The sequence below is a fragment of the Camelus dromedarius genome, chromosome 8 (assembly GCF_036321535.1).
Source record: "Camelus dromedarius isolate mCamDro1 chromosome 8, mCamDro1.pat, whole genome shotgun sequence".
NCBI lineage: Eukaryota > Metazoa > Chordata > Mammalia > Artiodactyla > Camelidae > Camelus > Camelus dromedarius.
The window spans coordinates 18,918,567-18,936,601 of record NC_087443.1 but is presented as its reverse complement, the minus strand read 5'-3'; the positions used below and the strand labels follow the sequence as shown (position 1 = coordinate 18,936,601).

Below are 18,035 nucleotides of genomic sequence, written 5' to 3'. Positions count from 1 at the left end.
TACACCCTTCTAAGGATACATTCTTTTCATAACATATGTAGTTTATTTTTGGCTATTTTATATTAACATATCACAAGTGTTTCATCATCATTTTAAATAGTCTTTGTAATTTGCTTTGTAAACATCTATTTTTTTTCAACATACCAATGTACAATACTGTTGTAGTCTCTAAATGTATATGGAAATAATTTATTCAAATATTTTTATTTTTGAGATAATGCTGCGTTCAGTGTTTTCATACATAAAAATCCTTTGCTCCTGTGAACTCTTCTTAGGAATTAGGTGGTTCAGTTATTTGATTCTGCTGTCTGGTGGACTTCCCAGATTAACAGATCATGCATGATGATTTTCCCAGAATCTCATCAGCCCTGGGATTATAATTTTTGCTACCATTATATATGTACAATGGTATATTGAGATTATCCCAGTTTGCATTTCACTTTCCTAATTGGGAAATATTTTTTCACAAAAGTTTCCAGCTATCCAATGAAGGATTTAGCACTTCTTGGTTGGTACTTGCATTTTCCCAGTTGTGTTCGCAAATGTGGCTCATCTTTATCATTTTAATGATCGGTCCTTCTGTAGAATTTACTATCAAGATCCATAAATTCAGACAGCTTTTCAAGTAATACAATATGGTGATTAAAAGCATTGGCAGAACCATATGTTTATATCATTAAAGATTTATTTTGTGTGCCACCACTAACCTCAGCATTTTAAGGATTAAATTAGTTTTAAAAGTGCTTATAGCATAGTGCCAGGCACAGTTTATTGATTTAAATGTTAAACAATTTTAAAAAATTATACAATTTTTACATACCAGTGGCTGCCTTTGTAGAAATTAGAACTTAACTGATAAGACAAAGTCCAGTTCTCATCTCACTTTCCAGAGGTAACTGGTGTTAGCATCTGGGAGTATGTATTTCCACGTGTTTTCTCTGCTTCTACGATATGTCTGTGTTCATAGAAGTGACTTAGTATGTGTATCTGGGGTGGTCAGGATACCATTCTGGGTACATCATTCACTGTTTTGTCACTTGATCGGCCTTGAATGTCTCTCCAGTCTTTATGGCTTATTCCTTTTAACTATAAGTATTCTTATTAAGATAAGACTAGTTTATTCATCTCTCGAGTGGTGGCCGTTTTTAATATTTCAGTCTTTTTCTCTTGCCCTGAAAATAAATCTCATGTCTTGTTTGTCCTGGCGCATTTAGTGCGTGTCATAACTTTTGGTTCATTACTTGTTCCCATTTTGAGGGAGAAGTCTGAGGGCTCAGTGACAGTGTCTCCATTTCAGCTTGATAACCGTATCTAATAGTTTTAATCTGCTGGTTTGTACCCTTAGCACACTGCACAGCTGAGTGATGAAGAAGAGGATGATGACGGTTGTGACATTTTTGCTGACTCCGAGAAGGAGGAGGAAGACATTGAGGACATCGAAGGAAATTCCAGACCTGTAAGAAAGACTGTAGTTGCTATCGCTTGGCAAGGTTCTAGAAATGGTACCCGGGATGCATTCCTCTTACTGTCATTTATATTCGTAAACGTCTCATTTTGCATCATGTTTGTAGTTTCACTTAACACTTTTAGAAATAATGGTTGAACATCCCAAGTGGCCTTACAAGTACCACTGTCTTCTCCAAATGTTAAGATTTTACAGGTTAGAGCATTCAAAGTATATTCAGTTCCAGAGTTTTAAGACCCTAACACTCCTCCCCTGACCCCCGAGCACCTCATGGTAGTTTTCTTATCTAGATCTTTCAGTATTAAAGTGAAGTATAAAAAAAAAATTAGGAAATAAAGAATGTCCCCCTTTGAAGGAACACTGAGTCATGTTTCTCAGCTGATCTGTGTAGGGGGCAGATGTTTAAATTTATTTAGTTAAGCCTTATTTTCTCATAAGTTCAATGTCTTTGCCATCATTTACATAATTTTGTTAGGTGTCCAAAAGTAAATGGTACTAGTTTGTTCCCAAAAAATGTTTCCAAAAAGTGATTCTTCTGGTCTTTTCCGCCTGTAGAAAAGAAGTAGACCTACGTCATTTGCTGATGAGCTGGCGGCTCGGATCAAAGGGGATGCCGGGAGCCGGGTGGAAGAGGAGCGAACAGGTGCGTCCACTGCCGCGAGATGAGCTGACAGGGCGGTAGGAGGGGCAGGACCCTCTGCTGGGCTTCACTGAGGGTGTGTGGCCTTGTTTAATTACTAAGGCACAAGAGGCTTCAGTTGTAGTTCTTACTCTTTTTTTGGTTTATAGACTCTTTGATAACTAAACATTGTGGATCCTCCCTGCCTCCCCACCCTGCCCCCAAGAAAAATGCACACATGCGCATCTCTAGATGCAGTTTCCAGGGGTTAGTGGATACCACAGAGAACCATGGGCCCCAGATTAAGTATCCTTGGCATAATATTGACTTACATTTTATTGTGACTAGATAAAAATGTACTGTACGCTATATTTATTGATTTAACGGGGTGGAAAGATGCTGCAAAATTCCTACAGCAAGTATAGTCCTGGTGTGTGCGCGACCCCGGTGTGAAAGCTGTAGCTTCCTGCCTTAAAAAAGAGGCACTTTTGAGCGTCTGCTCTGGGTAAGGCCCTGAGCGAGGTGTTCAGATGGAGCTGAGTTACAACATTGAAGGTCTCGCTCTTAGCTTAGGAGTTGTGAGGGTGGCAGACGTGTGTAAAGAATCAGCAGGTAAACACTAAGAGTAGAGTGAATATTGTTAAAACTGTGACATATTCTTCAAGCCTTTTCCCCAGGGGAGGCCAAACCTCGGAAGACGCTGAAGGAGAAGAAGGAAAGGAAAAGCCCCTCAGGTGGTAGGCCTTCCCCCTGAATTCTGTTTTAGGAGGCGCTTGAGTCGGGGATGGCAGTATCTCTTACATTAAGTCATAAAAGCTCTTTCAGTGCTGACCAGTGAGCTCTGTCTCCATTCACTTTTTCAAGGCAATAAAGAGCATGCTTTGGGGGTGACAGTGTGGGGAAAAAAGGCTTTAAAGATTTGGGTTACTAGGTTTTATAGGGCTCATAGCTGTCTTTCTGGAACTGTCTAGAAACTACGAGTCTCTGGCGTTTGTTTTCGGTGAAGAATGTATCAGGCTCTTTCACGCTGAACAGTGATGTCCGTTATATTCCCACTTGTGACTGCCAGTCTGCACGTCTTTCTTCAGTCTGTCTTTCCTTCCCCCAGATTCTTGGTGGGATGATTCTTGAATGGCAGTTGGACCATATACTTGCTTCAAAAGAAATTTAGATGAAGTGGGTTGCCTAAAGAATTTGTCGTGCTCTAGACATTTACAGACTTGAGGGTGGGAACTCAGGGCTGAATTTTAAAGGATTTTAGTGGATCGTTCAATGAGGTTTTGGCTGGAAGTCCTCCGATGACTGGCATTCAAGTAGTCCTCGTTCTGTACAGTTAGATGAACTCTGTGCCAAATTTGGAGGTGTTGTAAAAGCCAGTCCCCAAAATTGGAGTTCCAGACCCGTCTTTGAGTCTCCGTGCAAAACATTGCTTTCTGTTTGCTAGATGAGGAAGATAACCTCTTTGCACCCCCTAAGCTGACGGATGAAGACTTCTCGCCATTTGGTTCTAGAGGTGGCCTGTTCAGCGGAGGGAAGGGACTTTTTGATGATGAGGACGAGGAGGTGAGTCAGGGGGACTCAGCGAAGCCATCCATAGCTGTGTCGTGGGTCCACAGGGAAGAAATGTGCTTTGCCCCTTTAGTCAGGGCAGGATGGCTTCGTGGTTGGAAGTTGCTTCTACTTTCATATTTTGGGAGCTTTTGAACTGAGAATCACAAAGTGAGGAAATACTGTATCATGATACCCTTTGCTAAGTGGGGAGAGGATGTGCAAGTGTTAACAGTAAACAGTTCACTTGTTTAGGTGACTGTTTCTTACCTGATCTTTTGTCCTTTTCCATGTTTGTATTTAATTCCTGGACAGACCTAAATTATTTTAGCGTCTGATTTTTGCCATAGTCTTTATTTCGCAACTGATTTTCTGGCAGAGGAGTAAATAATGTGTATCTTTAAATTTACAAGGCACTTTTCTTTAGAAATCCTTGATTGCAGCTGCATTGTACTCTGATGTTTTGAATCGTGTTGTCTCCTTTGTTACGAGCAGAGCGACCTCTTCACAGAAGCCCCCCGGGATCGGGACGCTCGAGCCCCTGTTAACGAAGGTGAGCGCGGATCGAGGCTGACTGTGCTGCTTCGCACACAGGTTTCCGGAGCTGTCTACTTCCCACCAGGAGGTGGAACCCCTGGCATTGTTCCCAGGTCCTATTTCCCTGTTAGGCAGGAAGCTGTCGTGTTTGCCTTGGTCAAGTTAAAAGCAGCTCATTTGCACTAATTCATGTCTTACAAAAAGCAAGAAGTACCATCTGTAAACCCCTGTCACGGTGCTGTTTCTTAGAGAATTCACAAAAAGTCAGCCAGGGAAAGTGCTCCCACCCTATTGAGGGTATTTTGATTTAATCAAGTTTAGTTCAAAGAAAGATCTCTGAAATTATGCATATAAACTGGAGATCAGTCATTCCCAGCCCAGTGTGCATTAGAATAATCTGTGGCACAGAAGCAGTTTAAAAACTTAAAAATTTTGTTCCATTAGGTCTGTGATAGTTCTTGGGAATTGGATGAGTTATTTTATTTTATTTTATTTTTAATTTTATTAAAAAAAATTTGTTTTGTTTGGGGAAGGTAATTAGGTTTATTTAATTTTGGAGGAGGTACTGGGGATTGAACCCAGCACCTCGTGTATGCTAAGCATGCGCTCTATCACTTGAGCTATACCCTCCCCCTAGACGAGTAATTTTAAGCGACTCGGTCCCCAAGCCACAGGTTGTCAGATTTGAGACTTCTGATGATGCTGTCTGACCGAGCTGTCTTGAGCTTCCTGCTCTCCATCCACTTTTTAGCATTGGTGCCTCGTCTGGTTTCCTGCTTTCCTGTTACTGTCTTCATTTTTTCACTGCTGTTTCTGATTTTTTGCTGGTTTCTTTTTTCTTTCTTCTTTTTTTTTTTTTTTAACGTGTTTGTTCTCATCAAACTGAACTGGGTGGAGTTAGAACGGTTAAGGAGTCCTGCTTGCTCGGCCCTTGCCTCCCCCATTTGTGCTTTACATCTTCCTTGGTCTCCCCAGCCAACCCCACTGCTACTGTCAGCCTCGAGTCAGCAATCTTGCGGGGACTCAGCCTAGGTTGTTCTAGTACCAGGAAAAAAGTCATAACATCCACAGAGAAGACAAGACTAAGGAATTTTAAAATGCCTCTTTTATGAAAAATTCGTTTTTCAAAGTCTTCTATCAGCTATGTGTCGTGTTGCACATGTTCTAGGAAGGTGCCTTTAACAAAGCTGTTTTCTTTGTTGAAATGTTATCTCTTTTTCTCATTTTAGCACCGTCATCCTCCAAACCTGGAAAGAAAATCCCAGCAGGAGCCGTCTCTGTATTCTTAGGTATCAGAACTTAAGAGTTTGTTTTCAAAAACTATGTGAATGTCATTTTATCACTTGTGAAATTGTCGTCTTCTGAGGGTGGGCTGGCTGGAGAGGGGAGGAGAAAGAGCTTCCCAGGGCATCGAACAGCTTGCAGGAGGAGCTCACTCACCTGTCTTAGCTCATATTCTCTTAGAAATCAGTGGCCTTGGGCTTTCTTGGGTTTGAGTGACCCCTGTGGGGACATTCTGTATCAGTAGAGGATGGAGGTGATTGGGTCATATTAAGGTGCTTTGTGAATGAACTGAGACTACAAGTTCCTGGCAGTGATTTATTTTTTCCTGCTGTAGAGTCAGGAAGCCCACCGACACTGGCTCACGGCTGGTTTGTCCTGTCCCTCTACCCACAGGGGACACTGATGTGTTTGGTGCTGCCTCTGTTCCATCACTGAAGGAGTCCCAGAAGCCCGAGCAGCCTGCTCCGGGGAAAAGCTCGCACCCGCCAGCGTCTGCCAGCCTCTTCGATGACGAAGACGATGATGATGACTTTTTTGCGGTCTCCCATAGCAAGCCTTCCAAGACAGGTACTGTTCCAGCCCCTGTCCCTCGGAATTTAGCCAGAAAAATGATGTTGAGCTAAAAAGGGTGTAAAATCCCTCTAGTTTCTTACCTCCTGCAGCACCAGAATCCCTCCTCCAGATTCCTGTCACAGAGTCGTCTCATCGCTGCTAAGACACTTATGGTGCCTTGGAGGTCTCTATTTTATGGGCCAATCTTTTCTGCTTTGGAAAATAATTACTAAGATTTTCTTCCCTATAATAGAGCGAGAAATCTGTTTGCCTCTAATGTCTGGTTGAGATTCTTGTTTTGTCCTTTTTGATTACAGAGGCAGTTTTTTTGTTTTTGTTTTAGATTTTTTTTGTTTGTTGCATTTTTTGCAGGGGAGGTAATTAGGTTTGTTTATTGTATTTATTTTTGATGGAGGTACAGGGGATCGAACCCAGGACCTCATGCATGCTAAACATGTGCTCTATCACTGGAGCTATACCCTCCCCCTGATTACAGAGGAAGTTTTAATCACACTGTCTTCCAGAGTCCTTAGTGAACTCCATGAGCAGAACGTCATGTGCTAGCTGTTTAGTTTCCAGCTTCTCCCTTCTGTGCCGAAAAGCTCCCGTGACCTTGACTTCCCCTTGTATGACAGGGTGGTCAGCCCCTTGCCCACCTTGGCACTCCTTCCTCTTCTCCCCTCACATTTCAGCCAGTTTGTTCATGAAGTCACTCCCCTAAACCAGTTGTTGTTCAATGGGCAGGTGACTCTCCCAGGACTCTTGTCAAATGCACATTCTGATTGAGCAGGTGTGAGGTGGGGCCTCGGACCCTACATTTCTAACAGGCTCCCTGGTGGGCAGAGATTGCTGGTCCCTGGGTCACGTTTGGAGGAGCAGAGGCTTGGGGTTGTGGGTGTTGTTCCAGAAAGGAAGGGTAGACCACTGAGGTGCACACAGCTTCCAGCAACCTGAGCAAAGGGCTCTTTCTCCTGAGTCAGAACTAGGTGGACGAGATGCCTCGAGAAGCAGGCTCTCTGGACTTGGCTCCTTTTCCAGTGGTAGGTATGGAAGTAAGGGTAGCAGTAGCAACGCGAGGGAAAGGACAGCCTGGTTATTTTCGAAAGAGTGCAAACGGCGCAAAATATGCCCACATAGAGGCCCCCAGAAATGACAGTGAATAAAGGGAGTGGTGCCCCGCGTGGCTTGGACGGGCTGCCATTGGTGAGTATCGTTAACTGACTGGGGATCACAAGTGAATGCGTGCCTCTTTCCTCGGCGGCTGCTGCTCTCCCAAGACGTTCATGAGTCAGCGCCCTCATTTCAGTGACACACACCTCCTTCAGTGCAGTGGTGCTTGTGGTAGCGAAAGGTTGGAACCCGCCCGGATATTCATCAGCAGGGTAAATTATGGTCCTTCCATTCAGTGGAATTCTGTGAGGCTGTTAAAAAAAAAATAAGATCTATGTCTATTGATGTGGGAAGATGCCCTGAGTCCATTAAGTGAAAAAGAAAAATTGTAAGACACACTGTTCAAATTACGTTATTATTTGTAGCCGTATTTGTGGGGTAATACGTTAGTACACCCTTTGAAGGAATTAGAAACACCAACACCAAACTGTTCCTAAGGGCCTTGTTTGGGTGAGCAGGTGGAATTCTGAGAGAGGTTTCAGTGTTTGCTTTTATATGCCTCTGTATAGTTTAACTTTAAAAAAACATGTTTTGTGGGGGAGGGAATTTGATTTAAATAGAGATACTGGGGACTGAACCCAGGACCTTGTGCATTCTAAGCACTCACTCTACCATTGAGCTATGTCCTTCCTGCTTAGTTTGACCTTTTAAAAGCAGCAGCTAACCCTCACTTCTCAGATTCCTAGAGCGGTTGGCTCTAATGATCTTTCTTTCTGTAGGTTTTTCTTTACTCTTTATTGCTAGTCCAAACTACTGTAAGCACAAGGTGCTGTTGCTTAGGTAAGGTGTAAACCAGATGATTGTCTGTCCTGTGTTTCATTTGAGTGGCTGTTGAGTTCTTTGAAAGTTCCTAGTCCAGTGTACCTAATATTTCTTTGTAACTAATCAAGAAATAACACACTTTTTCTATTTATTCTTTGGGAGAGAAGTGTTTTTAACCTGTGAATTTTGTGGTGGGATTTTTGACCTTTGTGTCATTTTCCACTGTGGTCTCTTTTTAAAGACAAAGTCAAATCCACTGCCAATATCTTTGATGACGAGGAAGGAGATCTGTTCAAAGAAAAAGCATCAGCTTTGCCAGAAGCCTCTGTGAATCAGACAGATGAAAATAAAGCAAGACCAGAGAAAAAGGTGAGCAGGAGGGAAGACTCAGCCTAGGAGTGGAGATTCGGGGCATCTTGCTAATTCACCTGGGACTCAGAGGGAAACAGCGTTTCCTTTCAAATGTATAGTGAACTTCAAGTGTACGGGAAGTTGAAAGGATACAGCAACACCCAAATAACTACCACCTAGATTCAGTAGTTCTTGGATTTAGCCTTTCTCAGTGGTTTTAACATCCATTGATCTTTCCCTAAACCAGATATCATGTTGAGGGCGGGGCTAAAGAATGTTTTTCTGTGTCTCATTTCGTCTATGTTTAGTAGTTGGCATTCTTAACAGAAGACCTTTCTCTTCTGCTTTTTTGGTAGCAGTATGGGATCATGGATTCTCTATTCAACATGTTGCAATCCATTAACATCGTTGTCTTTCTGATGTTCAAATTGACCTGTATTTGGCCAGTGGGCTGCATCCCTGTTAGTTTTTAAGCTCTATTGACTGCTGTGCCTTCCCTTGCCGTTCTGCAGGGCTTGATCCAATCCTCTTCCTAAAGCATTTCTTGTGTCATGTCCTCCCTCTGAAAACCTGACCTTCCCTCTGCCGACCACTAGACGGCAGCACTCAGAACCCCCCAGGCTCCTGGGTTGCCCGCCTTCCTATCTTGGTTCTGCTGTCCATGTCCCATTCGTGCACTGTGTGAGGCAGACATTCTGTCCTGCTCTGACCCCCAAGATGTGCCCTTGGCTTTATCTCACTTTTCTCACGCAGTTCCCTCCGCCTGGAATGCGCTTGCTTGGGCCGTCTCCTGTGTCCAGGTCTTGTCTGTCCTGAGAAGTTTACTTTATCAAGGAACTGTTTCTTCGTTCTTTCCTAACGTGTCAACTTTTAAATTCATTCTCATGACACTTTTCTTTTTGCATTAATTCTTAATGTGGACCTGTTACATGTGCAAGGTCCCCTGGTGCCTGCCTGGCACCTTATGCTAGCAGATGTTCAGTACATCTTCTGAATGAATGATTGAACAAACCCTCATTTCCAGGTATCTGGTTTGTTAACTCTCAATTTTTTTTTCCCTCAACAAAGGTTACCCTACCTTCGAGCAAAAATCTCAAGCTCTTGTCAGAAACAAAGACTCAGAAAGGTTTATTTTCGGACGAGGAAGACTCTGAGGTAAGGAATTCTTTTTCTTAGTAAGTAAGTTCATGGATATGACATTGGAAACCATTTCTGAATCAGGATTTTCTCCATAGAGGTGCAAGATTTCTTATTAAGCTTTTTAGTTCTTTCTTTGAAAATAATCTTTTGAGAACACATGGTCTTTAGAAAGCAATTACATGTACAATACTTCCACTGTTGGGACTGAATCCAGTGCATCTCCTGGAAGGAAAATACTCTTTCTTCAGGATGCACCAATTTTAGGCTATTCATTGAGTCACAGTGCAGCGAGGTGCTTGCATCAGAGCAGAAATTAGCATACTGCTTCCTTTTTCAGCGGTCTCTCTAATAGTGGGCGTAGTGGTGTAGTGATATGTATTCTGGCACAGCCTTTTATCTAGCGTGTGTGCTGGCACTGGTTTGCAAACAGCCCCAGTCTGTCATCCTTCCAGTGAATCAATGACAGGTGATCGCTCTCAGAAGTGTGACTGCTTTCTCTGACTCCCCCAGGCCTCCATCCTTTTAGAGCTAGTTTTAGGTCATGCTTTTAACGGATCGGAAACCTATCTGAGAATGTGTAATGGGCGTAATCGATCCCCTTCACAGAAGAAGATGTGGACACGGCAGAAATTTACATGTAATTTCAAGTAATTGTGACACCTGTACAAACCTTAATTGAAAAATTCTTTATTGCTAAAGAATGCCAAACATCATCTGAGCCTTCAACAAGGCACAATCATTTTGTTGGTGGAGAGTTTAAAATATTGCAGGAGTTACCAGAATATGACAGAGAAGCAAAGTGAGCAGATGCTGTTGGAAAAATGGAGCTTATAGACTTGCTTGAGACAGAGCTGCCACAGGCTTTGAAGTGGTAGAAAAAAAACACACTATCTGTGAAGCACAATAAAGTGAGGTATGTCTGAACTGCTTTTCGTAACCTCGCCTCAGTAATCAGCGTTGTCACTTCTGCCACGTTCTGTGGGTTGAGGCAGTCACGAGGGCCTGCCCAGGTTCAAGGGCAGGGGACGCAAACTGCTCTGCTTGGTGGTAGGAGTGTAAGTGAAATTGCAGACAGGTTTCAAAACCACCAGCAGAGGCTTTGTCCCCCATGCATCCTCATAGATTGTTTTTATTGGCTACTGTCCAGCTTTTTAAGCAAGGAGAGGTCCAACAATGCAGTCCAGGAAGAACTTTGGACCAAACGGATTGATTATTCACTCCTGCCTTTATATCTCAGGTGTGAAGCTAAAGCTTGCCCTGTGAAATCATTCTGGGGACATGTTTAAGGTAATAGAAAAGCCTTTTTCCCTCAACACCAAGGAAGATATTAGTCAAGAGTCTAAAACAATGATGTTGAAATTTGGTTTTGTTCTTTGTTTTGATTTTTTTTTTTTTTTAAAGCTACAGAGCTCTTTCTTTAAGTGAATTCTTGTCAACGTGTAAAGTGCAGCAGAGGCATGGGAAGTGTGGGGCTCCCCCATGTGGCCTCTTCTACCTCAGCTGACCCATGGGACTCCTTGGGGCCCAGGCGAAGACCGCTGGGCCCGTAGAGCACTCCTCAGTTAATGAGCTCATTAGCTCTGTATTTGAGTAGACATTGATTCCATCATAAAAAATATATATATATCCAGAGAGGTCTTAGAAACTATGTTCTTGTCCCCCTTGTCTGGTTCTTGTGTACTGGAGTTTCTCTTCCCCAGGGAGGAGTTGTCCTGGGTCATGTTTCTAGTTCACACAGCTCAATTGGCAGATCTTTCTTTGCGTTATAGGCTGACATTTTATAGCATTTTGAAAATCTCTTCAGAATCTATCAGCTCTTTCTCTATTTTGCAGCATCTGCTAGTTATAGTTCAAGTAGAATACCAAACATTTTAAGATCAAGATTGAATTTGTCTTCATTAAAAAGAAATAATATCATACTCTTAGTAAGAGGTGAGAGGGACCCCACTAAATAAAACAAATGTAGATGCAGTAATTTGGGAGCCTAGCGTCTCTTTTCATTATTAAATCTGTTTAATCTCTCTAATTTTTTGGACAGAAAAAGGGAAGTTCTTTTTTTTTTGAAGCATGAGAGGAAATTGATTGGAAAATTTCCCCTTGCCTTAAGTCATCCAGGTGGAGGTATCAAAGCCCCTGGGCTCCAGTGAGGCCACCTGGACTCCCGTGTGGGTCTGTTCCCTCTCACCTGCAGGCCTCCGTCCTGTGCACGGTGAGGACAGGCTCTAATGCGTGTGTTCCTCGAGGGCTGTGACAGCCAGCTTTCCTCTCAGACAGAGAGACCTGGACGCAGTGGAGCCATCATGTCGATCTTTAGTGTTTTACTTCTGATCCTTTAAAAAACTGGTATCTTTTGTTAACCAGAACCTTTAACCTTGATCCAACAGGATTTGTTTTCTTCTCAAAGTGCGACTAAGTCAAAAGATGCATCTGTCCTGCCCAGCAAACTCCCTGCCTCAGTCTCGCTTTTTGATGACGAAGACGAAGAGGTAAACACTGTTAACTGCAGCGCAAGACATTCCAGTTTTCCACTAGCAGAAAACCGTTACTGATGTCACTTTGTAGCCAGAGGCTCACACAGTAGAACGTGATATTAGGAAAACAGTCAAGCCCCCTAAGGCTCATGTAACAAAAAAAGTCTGGTTTTTATTTCAGTGACCCCTTTCTTAAGTTCTCTTAGCTATACAATGGGCAGGACTTCAGATTTCTTGACCCAGCTCTGCACAAGGCTTCGTAGATTTCATTAAAAACATAAATCTGCCTTTAAGAAGTACTTTTCAACCCAACGATCTATAAGAATGTCTGGGGTAAAGTAGGAGTGGATGGAGGAAGGCAGCCATGTCCTCACCTTGCTTTTCTTTCCCGCCCTGGATGAGACAGCAGAGCCGGGGAGGGAAATGACAGGGACGACAAACCGAACCTTTGCTCTTACCCAGTACCGTGCGGTGGCTGGACTCATGGGCTTTGGCCTCCAACCCCTCGCGTTCATGTCGTGGTTCCACCACGTGCAAATCAGGGGCCTTGGGCAAGTAACAACCTTTCGGAGTCTCCTCTGGCTGAAGAGTTTGTCCCAGTCATTGCGACAGCTGAAACAGCTGGTGCCCCGCCCTTGGCACAGTGCGTGGCGCGGAGTGAGTGTGTAACGTTAGTGCTGTCACCGGTACCCCCAGCGAGTGCCGGTTCAAGATTCTCAAGGCCTTTCCCACCTGCCCGCACTTTCCTTAAAGGCTGTCTTCCTTGAATATCCACACTCAGGACTTGTCACCTGCTATGGGATATTGTTCAGAGTGTTTTTCTATCTAACTTGGGCTCAGGCCTTTTGATAGTTTTGTTCCCCTTTCCTAAATAAAAGTACCTTAGCAGGTACTGTTGGAATGCTTGACTATACAAAAATTTACAAATGCCATTATACGAGTAAGAATCAGCTCTTAGGAGGCCAGTGACTTTATTTAGTAAACTATTAACTTTGTATTATCTCTTTAAAATTAACAGGAAACACAAGACATTCCTTCCCTCTGTCCCAGGTGTGTGACCTTCGTAGAAGTAAAAGAGTGAAGAAACCTCCCTGTTTTTTCCCTTTTATCCATTGCTCTGGTTTCTGATTCATAGAAAGGTGCGGGTTTCTGGTTGCCGTGGGGGCTGTCCTGCTCTCATGCCAATTGCAGGCCTAATGAGCGTGGGGGGCCCTCCCGCAGGATGCCCAGGTGGAGCCGGGTTCCCTCCTGTTTCTGTGACCTTGTCCCCAAATTTCTCTCCCTCCTGCTGCCTCCCAGGTGTTCTGCCCTTGAATTCTGTGGTGTCTGTTTCCCTTCTGTGGATGAACACAGAGAAGATTGTGGACTGTTGTTACAGGGTTATATATAAGAGAGAAGTGAGATTTCCTGGCATTGTCATTTTTTTTTTCTTCAAAAGGTGTTGTATATATTCTGTACCTGATTAGAGTCTCATTCCCTAACCTTTCACATGAGAGAATATCTTAAGTTTTTTGTGCTGTGTGTACAAAGTTGTCATACTCAGCTGCCACTTGTTCTTCTAGGATAATCTTTTTGGGGCTACAGCTGCTAAGAAGCAGACCTCATCTCTACCAACTCAGAGCCAACAGAAAGCAAAACCCTCTGAGCCTTCCAAAAAGAAAGTGTCTGCCTTATTGTTCAGCAGTGATGAGGAGGTGGGTTAAAAGCCCCTAGGGAAGAGTAGAAGGTGTTTCAATGGATTTAAGAGTTGGGGCTGGCCTAAACATTTCCTTTTTCTACCTAGTTTCGATCTAGTGAAGTTCAGTCGCCAAAGACTATGTTCGCAAGACTCTTTCTATCCTTAAAAAAAGAGATACTTAGTATAGTATATTATCTTAGTATAGTATATTTTCAGAATGATTTGGAATTAAATAAATATGGCCCTCAAATTATAATGTTTGCTAACTCAAATGAGTTAGGCCTTACTTTACCTAGTTAAATGATCGCTGTGTTTTATTATTAAGAACTACAGCTGACATGGAAGGAGTATTTTCTGCTGGTTGAACTCCTTTTCTGTAAGTCCTAACAGTGTTTCCATTTACTATCTAGATACGTATTAGTGGAGCCAGTCTTGAATACAGCTTAGCTGCTGTACAGATTTCTTTTTTATATTTTATTTATTTATTATTGTGTCATTTTATTTTATTTTAAATTGGTGGGGGGAGGTTCCAGGTTTTATTTTATTTTTGGAGAAGGTACTGGGGATTGAACGTAGGACCTCAAGCATCCTAAACATGCACTCTACCTCTTGAGCTATACCCTCCCCCTCTTTCAGGTTTAAGTGTACAGAAAAACACTTTAAATATAATATTGAAGCCATAAGCATAAAAAAATCTTCCCATATTATAATAATTACTCTTCTTCATTTTAACATTGTAGAAAGTTATGAGGGCATGATGTGGATAGATAAATCATACCTGGGTTCAGTTTTTTTTGTGTGTTCAGTTTTTTTTTTTATTGAAAGCAATTTAAAATGACATAACATAACTTGCTTTTTCTACTCACAGATGACTTTCTGAGGGGTTTTTCCTCTTTTTGTTCCTTCCTAATACTGTTAGTGGTTTTTATCCCTGTGGGCAATGGCCAGTCATCAGTAGGAATTTTTCCTGTTACAGTGTTGTCATGGTTCAGGGGAAGTAAAAATATTAGCTGAAGCTGGGGCAGCAGCACGTGCAGAGTGAATAATAACCAGGATTCCAGAACAGTGACTCAACGTTGGCTGCTGGTTGACATCAGTTGCAGAACTGTAAAGAGAAGTGATAGCGGATTCCCCTCTGGTGCTTCTGAATTCATTGGTTTGGGGTGTGGGCTGTCGGGAATTTTTTTCGAAAGCACTTTTGGGGATTCCAGTGTGTGGTGGCTGGTGAGTGTCACAGCCCTTAGGAGAACTCTTCTCAGGCTAGGATGTGTGAAGAAATCACTTGGGCATCACAAATGCAGGTTCTGGTTCAGACAGTCTGGGGTGGACCCTGAGACTGTGTAACTAAGGCTGCTGCCTGTGGACCCCACTTTGATTTGCAGAGTTCTAGACTCCAGAGACCACAGGCCCACTTGAGCACGTGCTCAGGAGCTCCTCGATTTGAAGGGGTGAGCATAGCCAGATGGGGTTTCCTTAAATGCTTCCTAAAGGCCAGATTCGGAATTTTGTAGTAAAAGAATCAGTGGCAGCTTTTATGTGTCTTGTTCACACATACACCACATAAGCATTTTATACATTTTTTTTCCCCCAGCCTGCTTTGGGATTTTTAAATATTTTCCTCCAAAGTTGAGAATTCTTGACTTTTTTTTTTTTTTTTCAATCTGCCTCTCCGCCTCATCCCCCTCTATAATTAATTTTGATCTCTAAAGTAGAGACGTTCCTTTGTCCACACAGAACAGGAGCGTAGACAGGAGAAACACTGGCCGATAGTGAGGGAGGAAAACGTGGGAATGTCTGAGGTCAAGAGCCCAACTGTCTAGATTTGAGTTCAAAGATGAGCCTTGGACGTGAGCTTTCTCCAAAAGTGAAATACAGCTTAGTTTAACGAATGTGACTTATTTTACTTCTTAGGTTTCTTTATCTAAATTGCCACTGGATTTTAACATATATTTTATATTTTAAGGACCAGTGGAATATTACCAATTCACAGACCAACTCAGCATCTGACAAGCCTAAAGAACTTCGGGACCCTGGGGCCACCCAGGACCAGGAGGTCAAGGCTGTGAAAAAGACCAGCCTCTTTGAGGAGGACGACGACGACGACGATCTGTTTGCTATTGCGAAGGACAGGTGAGACAGCCATCGTAAGAAATCATTTCATCAGCCTCTGTGCTAACAGGTGAAGGTGGTTTGCTGGGCACGATGTCATTTGTTGGGGGTGACATGCTGATTATTCATCACCTGATAATCATGCAAATGAGACGGTCTTTGATTTTTACTTGGAAGGTATTCTCTCCTGGTACTGGAAATTTTTTTTTTATTATTTTAATTAAAAATTTTTTTTCCATTTTTTATTGAATTATAGTCAGTTTACAATGTTGTGTCAGCCCCTGGTGTACAGCACAGTTCCCCAGCCATACACAAACATGCATATATTCACTCTCATATTTTTTTTCCCCATGAGCTACTACAAGATACTGAATATATTTCCCTGCAGTATACAGTATAAACTTGTTTATTTATTTTATATATACCAGTCAGTATCTGCAAATCTCTAACTCCGTTTATCCCTTCCCACCTCCCTACCTGGAAATGTTTTTCATCATGAGTTCTTACCTAATTTATTCTTCTTATATATGTATTTTTAACTTTAAAATATTATTTTTCTTAGTTTGTTAGAGGTTTAAGTAGTTTGCTATCTCTTTTGTCTCCCCCCCCCCCCCCCGGATACCCTAAAGAATGTAAAGTTTAGTCGAAGTTACTTAGTTTGTTGTTTGGGGAGAAATCTGTGCAGCATAGAAAACACATCCAGTTAGGGAGATCGTCATCTGCAGAGCTGTGCTGTATCACACCAGTTGCTGGTAATCCCCAGCTGATTCTAGGTGTTCCTGCACATCGATGCTTGGACTGAAGCCGGCAGTTTCTGTAGAGGGAGCATGGGCTGTTGTTGATACTGTAAAAAAATTTTTTTAAAAAGTGCATGATATTTCTGTCAACCTAAAGTGAAAACCCACACCTGTTCACAGTCACTGCAAGTTCTAACATGCATGCCACATTAGCGTTTAGAATAATGCCCTTGCATATATATATATATTTTTTTTTCTTTTGAGATTCTTAAAATTATTACTTTGAAATTTAACTGAATGGTATTAGCCTAAAAAGGCAATTGACTGGACCTGTAAACTCTCTGCATTGGTGTAGTTGAGCTTTAATTTTGATTTAATAGATTCAGAAGTATCTGTTTCTGTCTCTGAATATTGTGATCTCTTCAGATGTCATCATTTCTACTTTAGGCCCCATGACTTCACCCCTGGATGTATCTTGGGCCTCTGGTCAAGACTACAGGATCTGGAATCCCAATACCTGATAATAAATTCTGGTCTTGCCAGTCACTCTTTGAATAGCCTTGGACAAGTTATGTAACTTCTCTGGGTCTGAGTTTTCTCATCTGGTAAACAAAAATGATAACAGTACTTTTCTCATAGGATCATTGAGAGGATTAAATGCAATCCAAATGTGAAAAGCTTAGCACAATAGCTAGTACCTTATAAACACCTAAATGTCATTTATTATCTTTCATGTAGGGGAATTAACATTTCATTCCTTTATTGTTGTTGTTGTTATTATTATTATTTTATCATTTTGCTCTCCTTCTTTCCTGGGACATTGTCCTTCCATTCTTGCCTGCCCAGCTTCTTTCAAGACTCAAATTAAGCCTTCTACTTTGAGAAGCCTTCCCTAACCCAGCAGATGAAGAAAATAGTCAGAGTGTAGAGCAAAAATAACTCTGTCTTTAATTTCCACCCCCCTGCTCCCTCCCCATGGCTCTACTGCACTTGAGCATTTTCTACATGGTATAGAAGTTACCTGTTTCCCCGTGCACCTGCTCCCTTTGCCCCCTACCACACATGTGTGATCACAGGTTTAGAGATCAGGAAACATGTTTCATTTGTAGGTCCCAGGACCAGCTGTACCCAGTACCTAGCTTTCAGGAGTGCTCTCTCTGCTCCAGGCTTGTTCCCTCTAGTAATTTCTGAAGTAGTCTGTAAAATTTTATGTATGGGCATTTTTCAGAGGAAATAATTCATAGCTTTCATCAGATTCTCAAAAAATGCTTTTATAGACAATAATATGTGTAAAAGAAGATGTGGAGGAATTGGTGCCCTCATACACTGCTGGTGGCAGTGTGAAGTGGTGCAGCCACTTGGGAGCACAGTCTAGCCGTCCGAGAAAAAGTTAAACATGGAGATACCGTATGATTCAATTTCAGTTTTAGGTACACGTGTAAGAGAAACAAAAACACATCCACCCAAAAGCTTGTATGTGAATGTTTCTCACAGTGTTACTCATAATAGCCCCAAAATGGAAACAACCCAAAAGTCCCACCAGCTGAAGGAGGCACAAAGTGTTCCATAAACATACAGTGGACTCTTACTCAGCAGTTAGAAGGAATAAAGT

At 42.3% G+C, this 18,035-nt stretch overlaps 1 protein-coding gene across 11 annotated transcripts in view; it reads left to right on the top strand.

Annotated features, from left to right (window-relative positions):
* Positions 1 to 18,035, top strand: part of LOC105093427 (WASH complex subunit 2) — a 49,212-nt gene that overhangs the window by 14,461 nt on the left and 16,716 nt on the right. For 5 of the 11 annotated variants that reach the window (XM_031460960.2, XM_031460956.2, XM_031460950.2 and 2 more), the window contains exons 9-20: positions 1,346 to 1,456; positions 2,021 to 2,108; positions 2,750 to 2,821; positions 3,529 to 3,647; positions 4,128 to 4,185; positions 5,399 to 5,458; positions 5,847 to 6,020; positions 8,179 to 8,306; positions 9,357 to 9,443; positions 11,813 to 11,914; positions 13,462 to 13,593; positions 15,541 to 15,707. In XM_031460960.2, coding sequence (XP_031316820.1) covers positions 1,346 to 1,456; positions 2,021 to 2,108; positions 2,750 to 2,821; positions 3,529 to 3,647; positions 4,128 to 4,185; positions 5,399 to 5,458; positions 5,847 to 6,020; positions 8,179 to 8,306; positions 9,357 to 9,443; positions 11,813 to 11,914; positions 13,462 to 13,593; positions 15,541 to 15,707 — 1,298 coding nt within the window. The remainder of the gene's footprint in view (positions 1 to 1,345; positions 1,457 to 2,020; positions 2,109 to 2,749; positions 2,822 to 3,528; positions 3,648 to 4,127; positions 4,186 to 5,398; positions 5,459 to 5,846; positions 6,021 to 8,178; positions 8,307 to 9,356; positions 9,444 to 11,812; positions 11,915 to 13,461; positions 13,594 to 15,540; positions 15,708 to 18,035) is intronic. The other 6 variants (XM_031460959.2, XM_031460958.2, XM_031460957.2 and 3 more) reach the window with 4 other exon arrangements.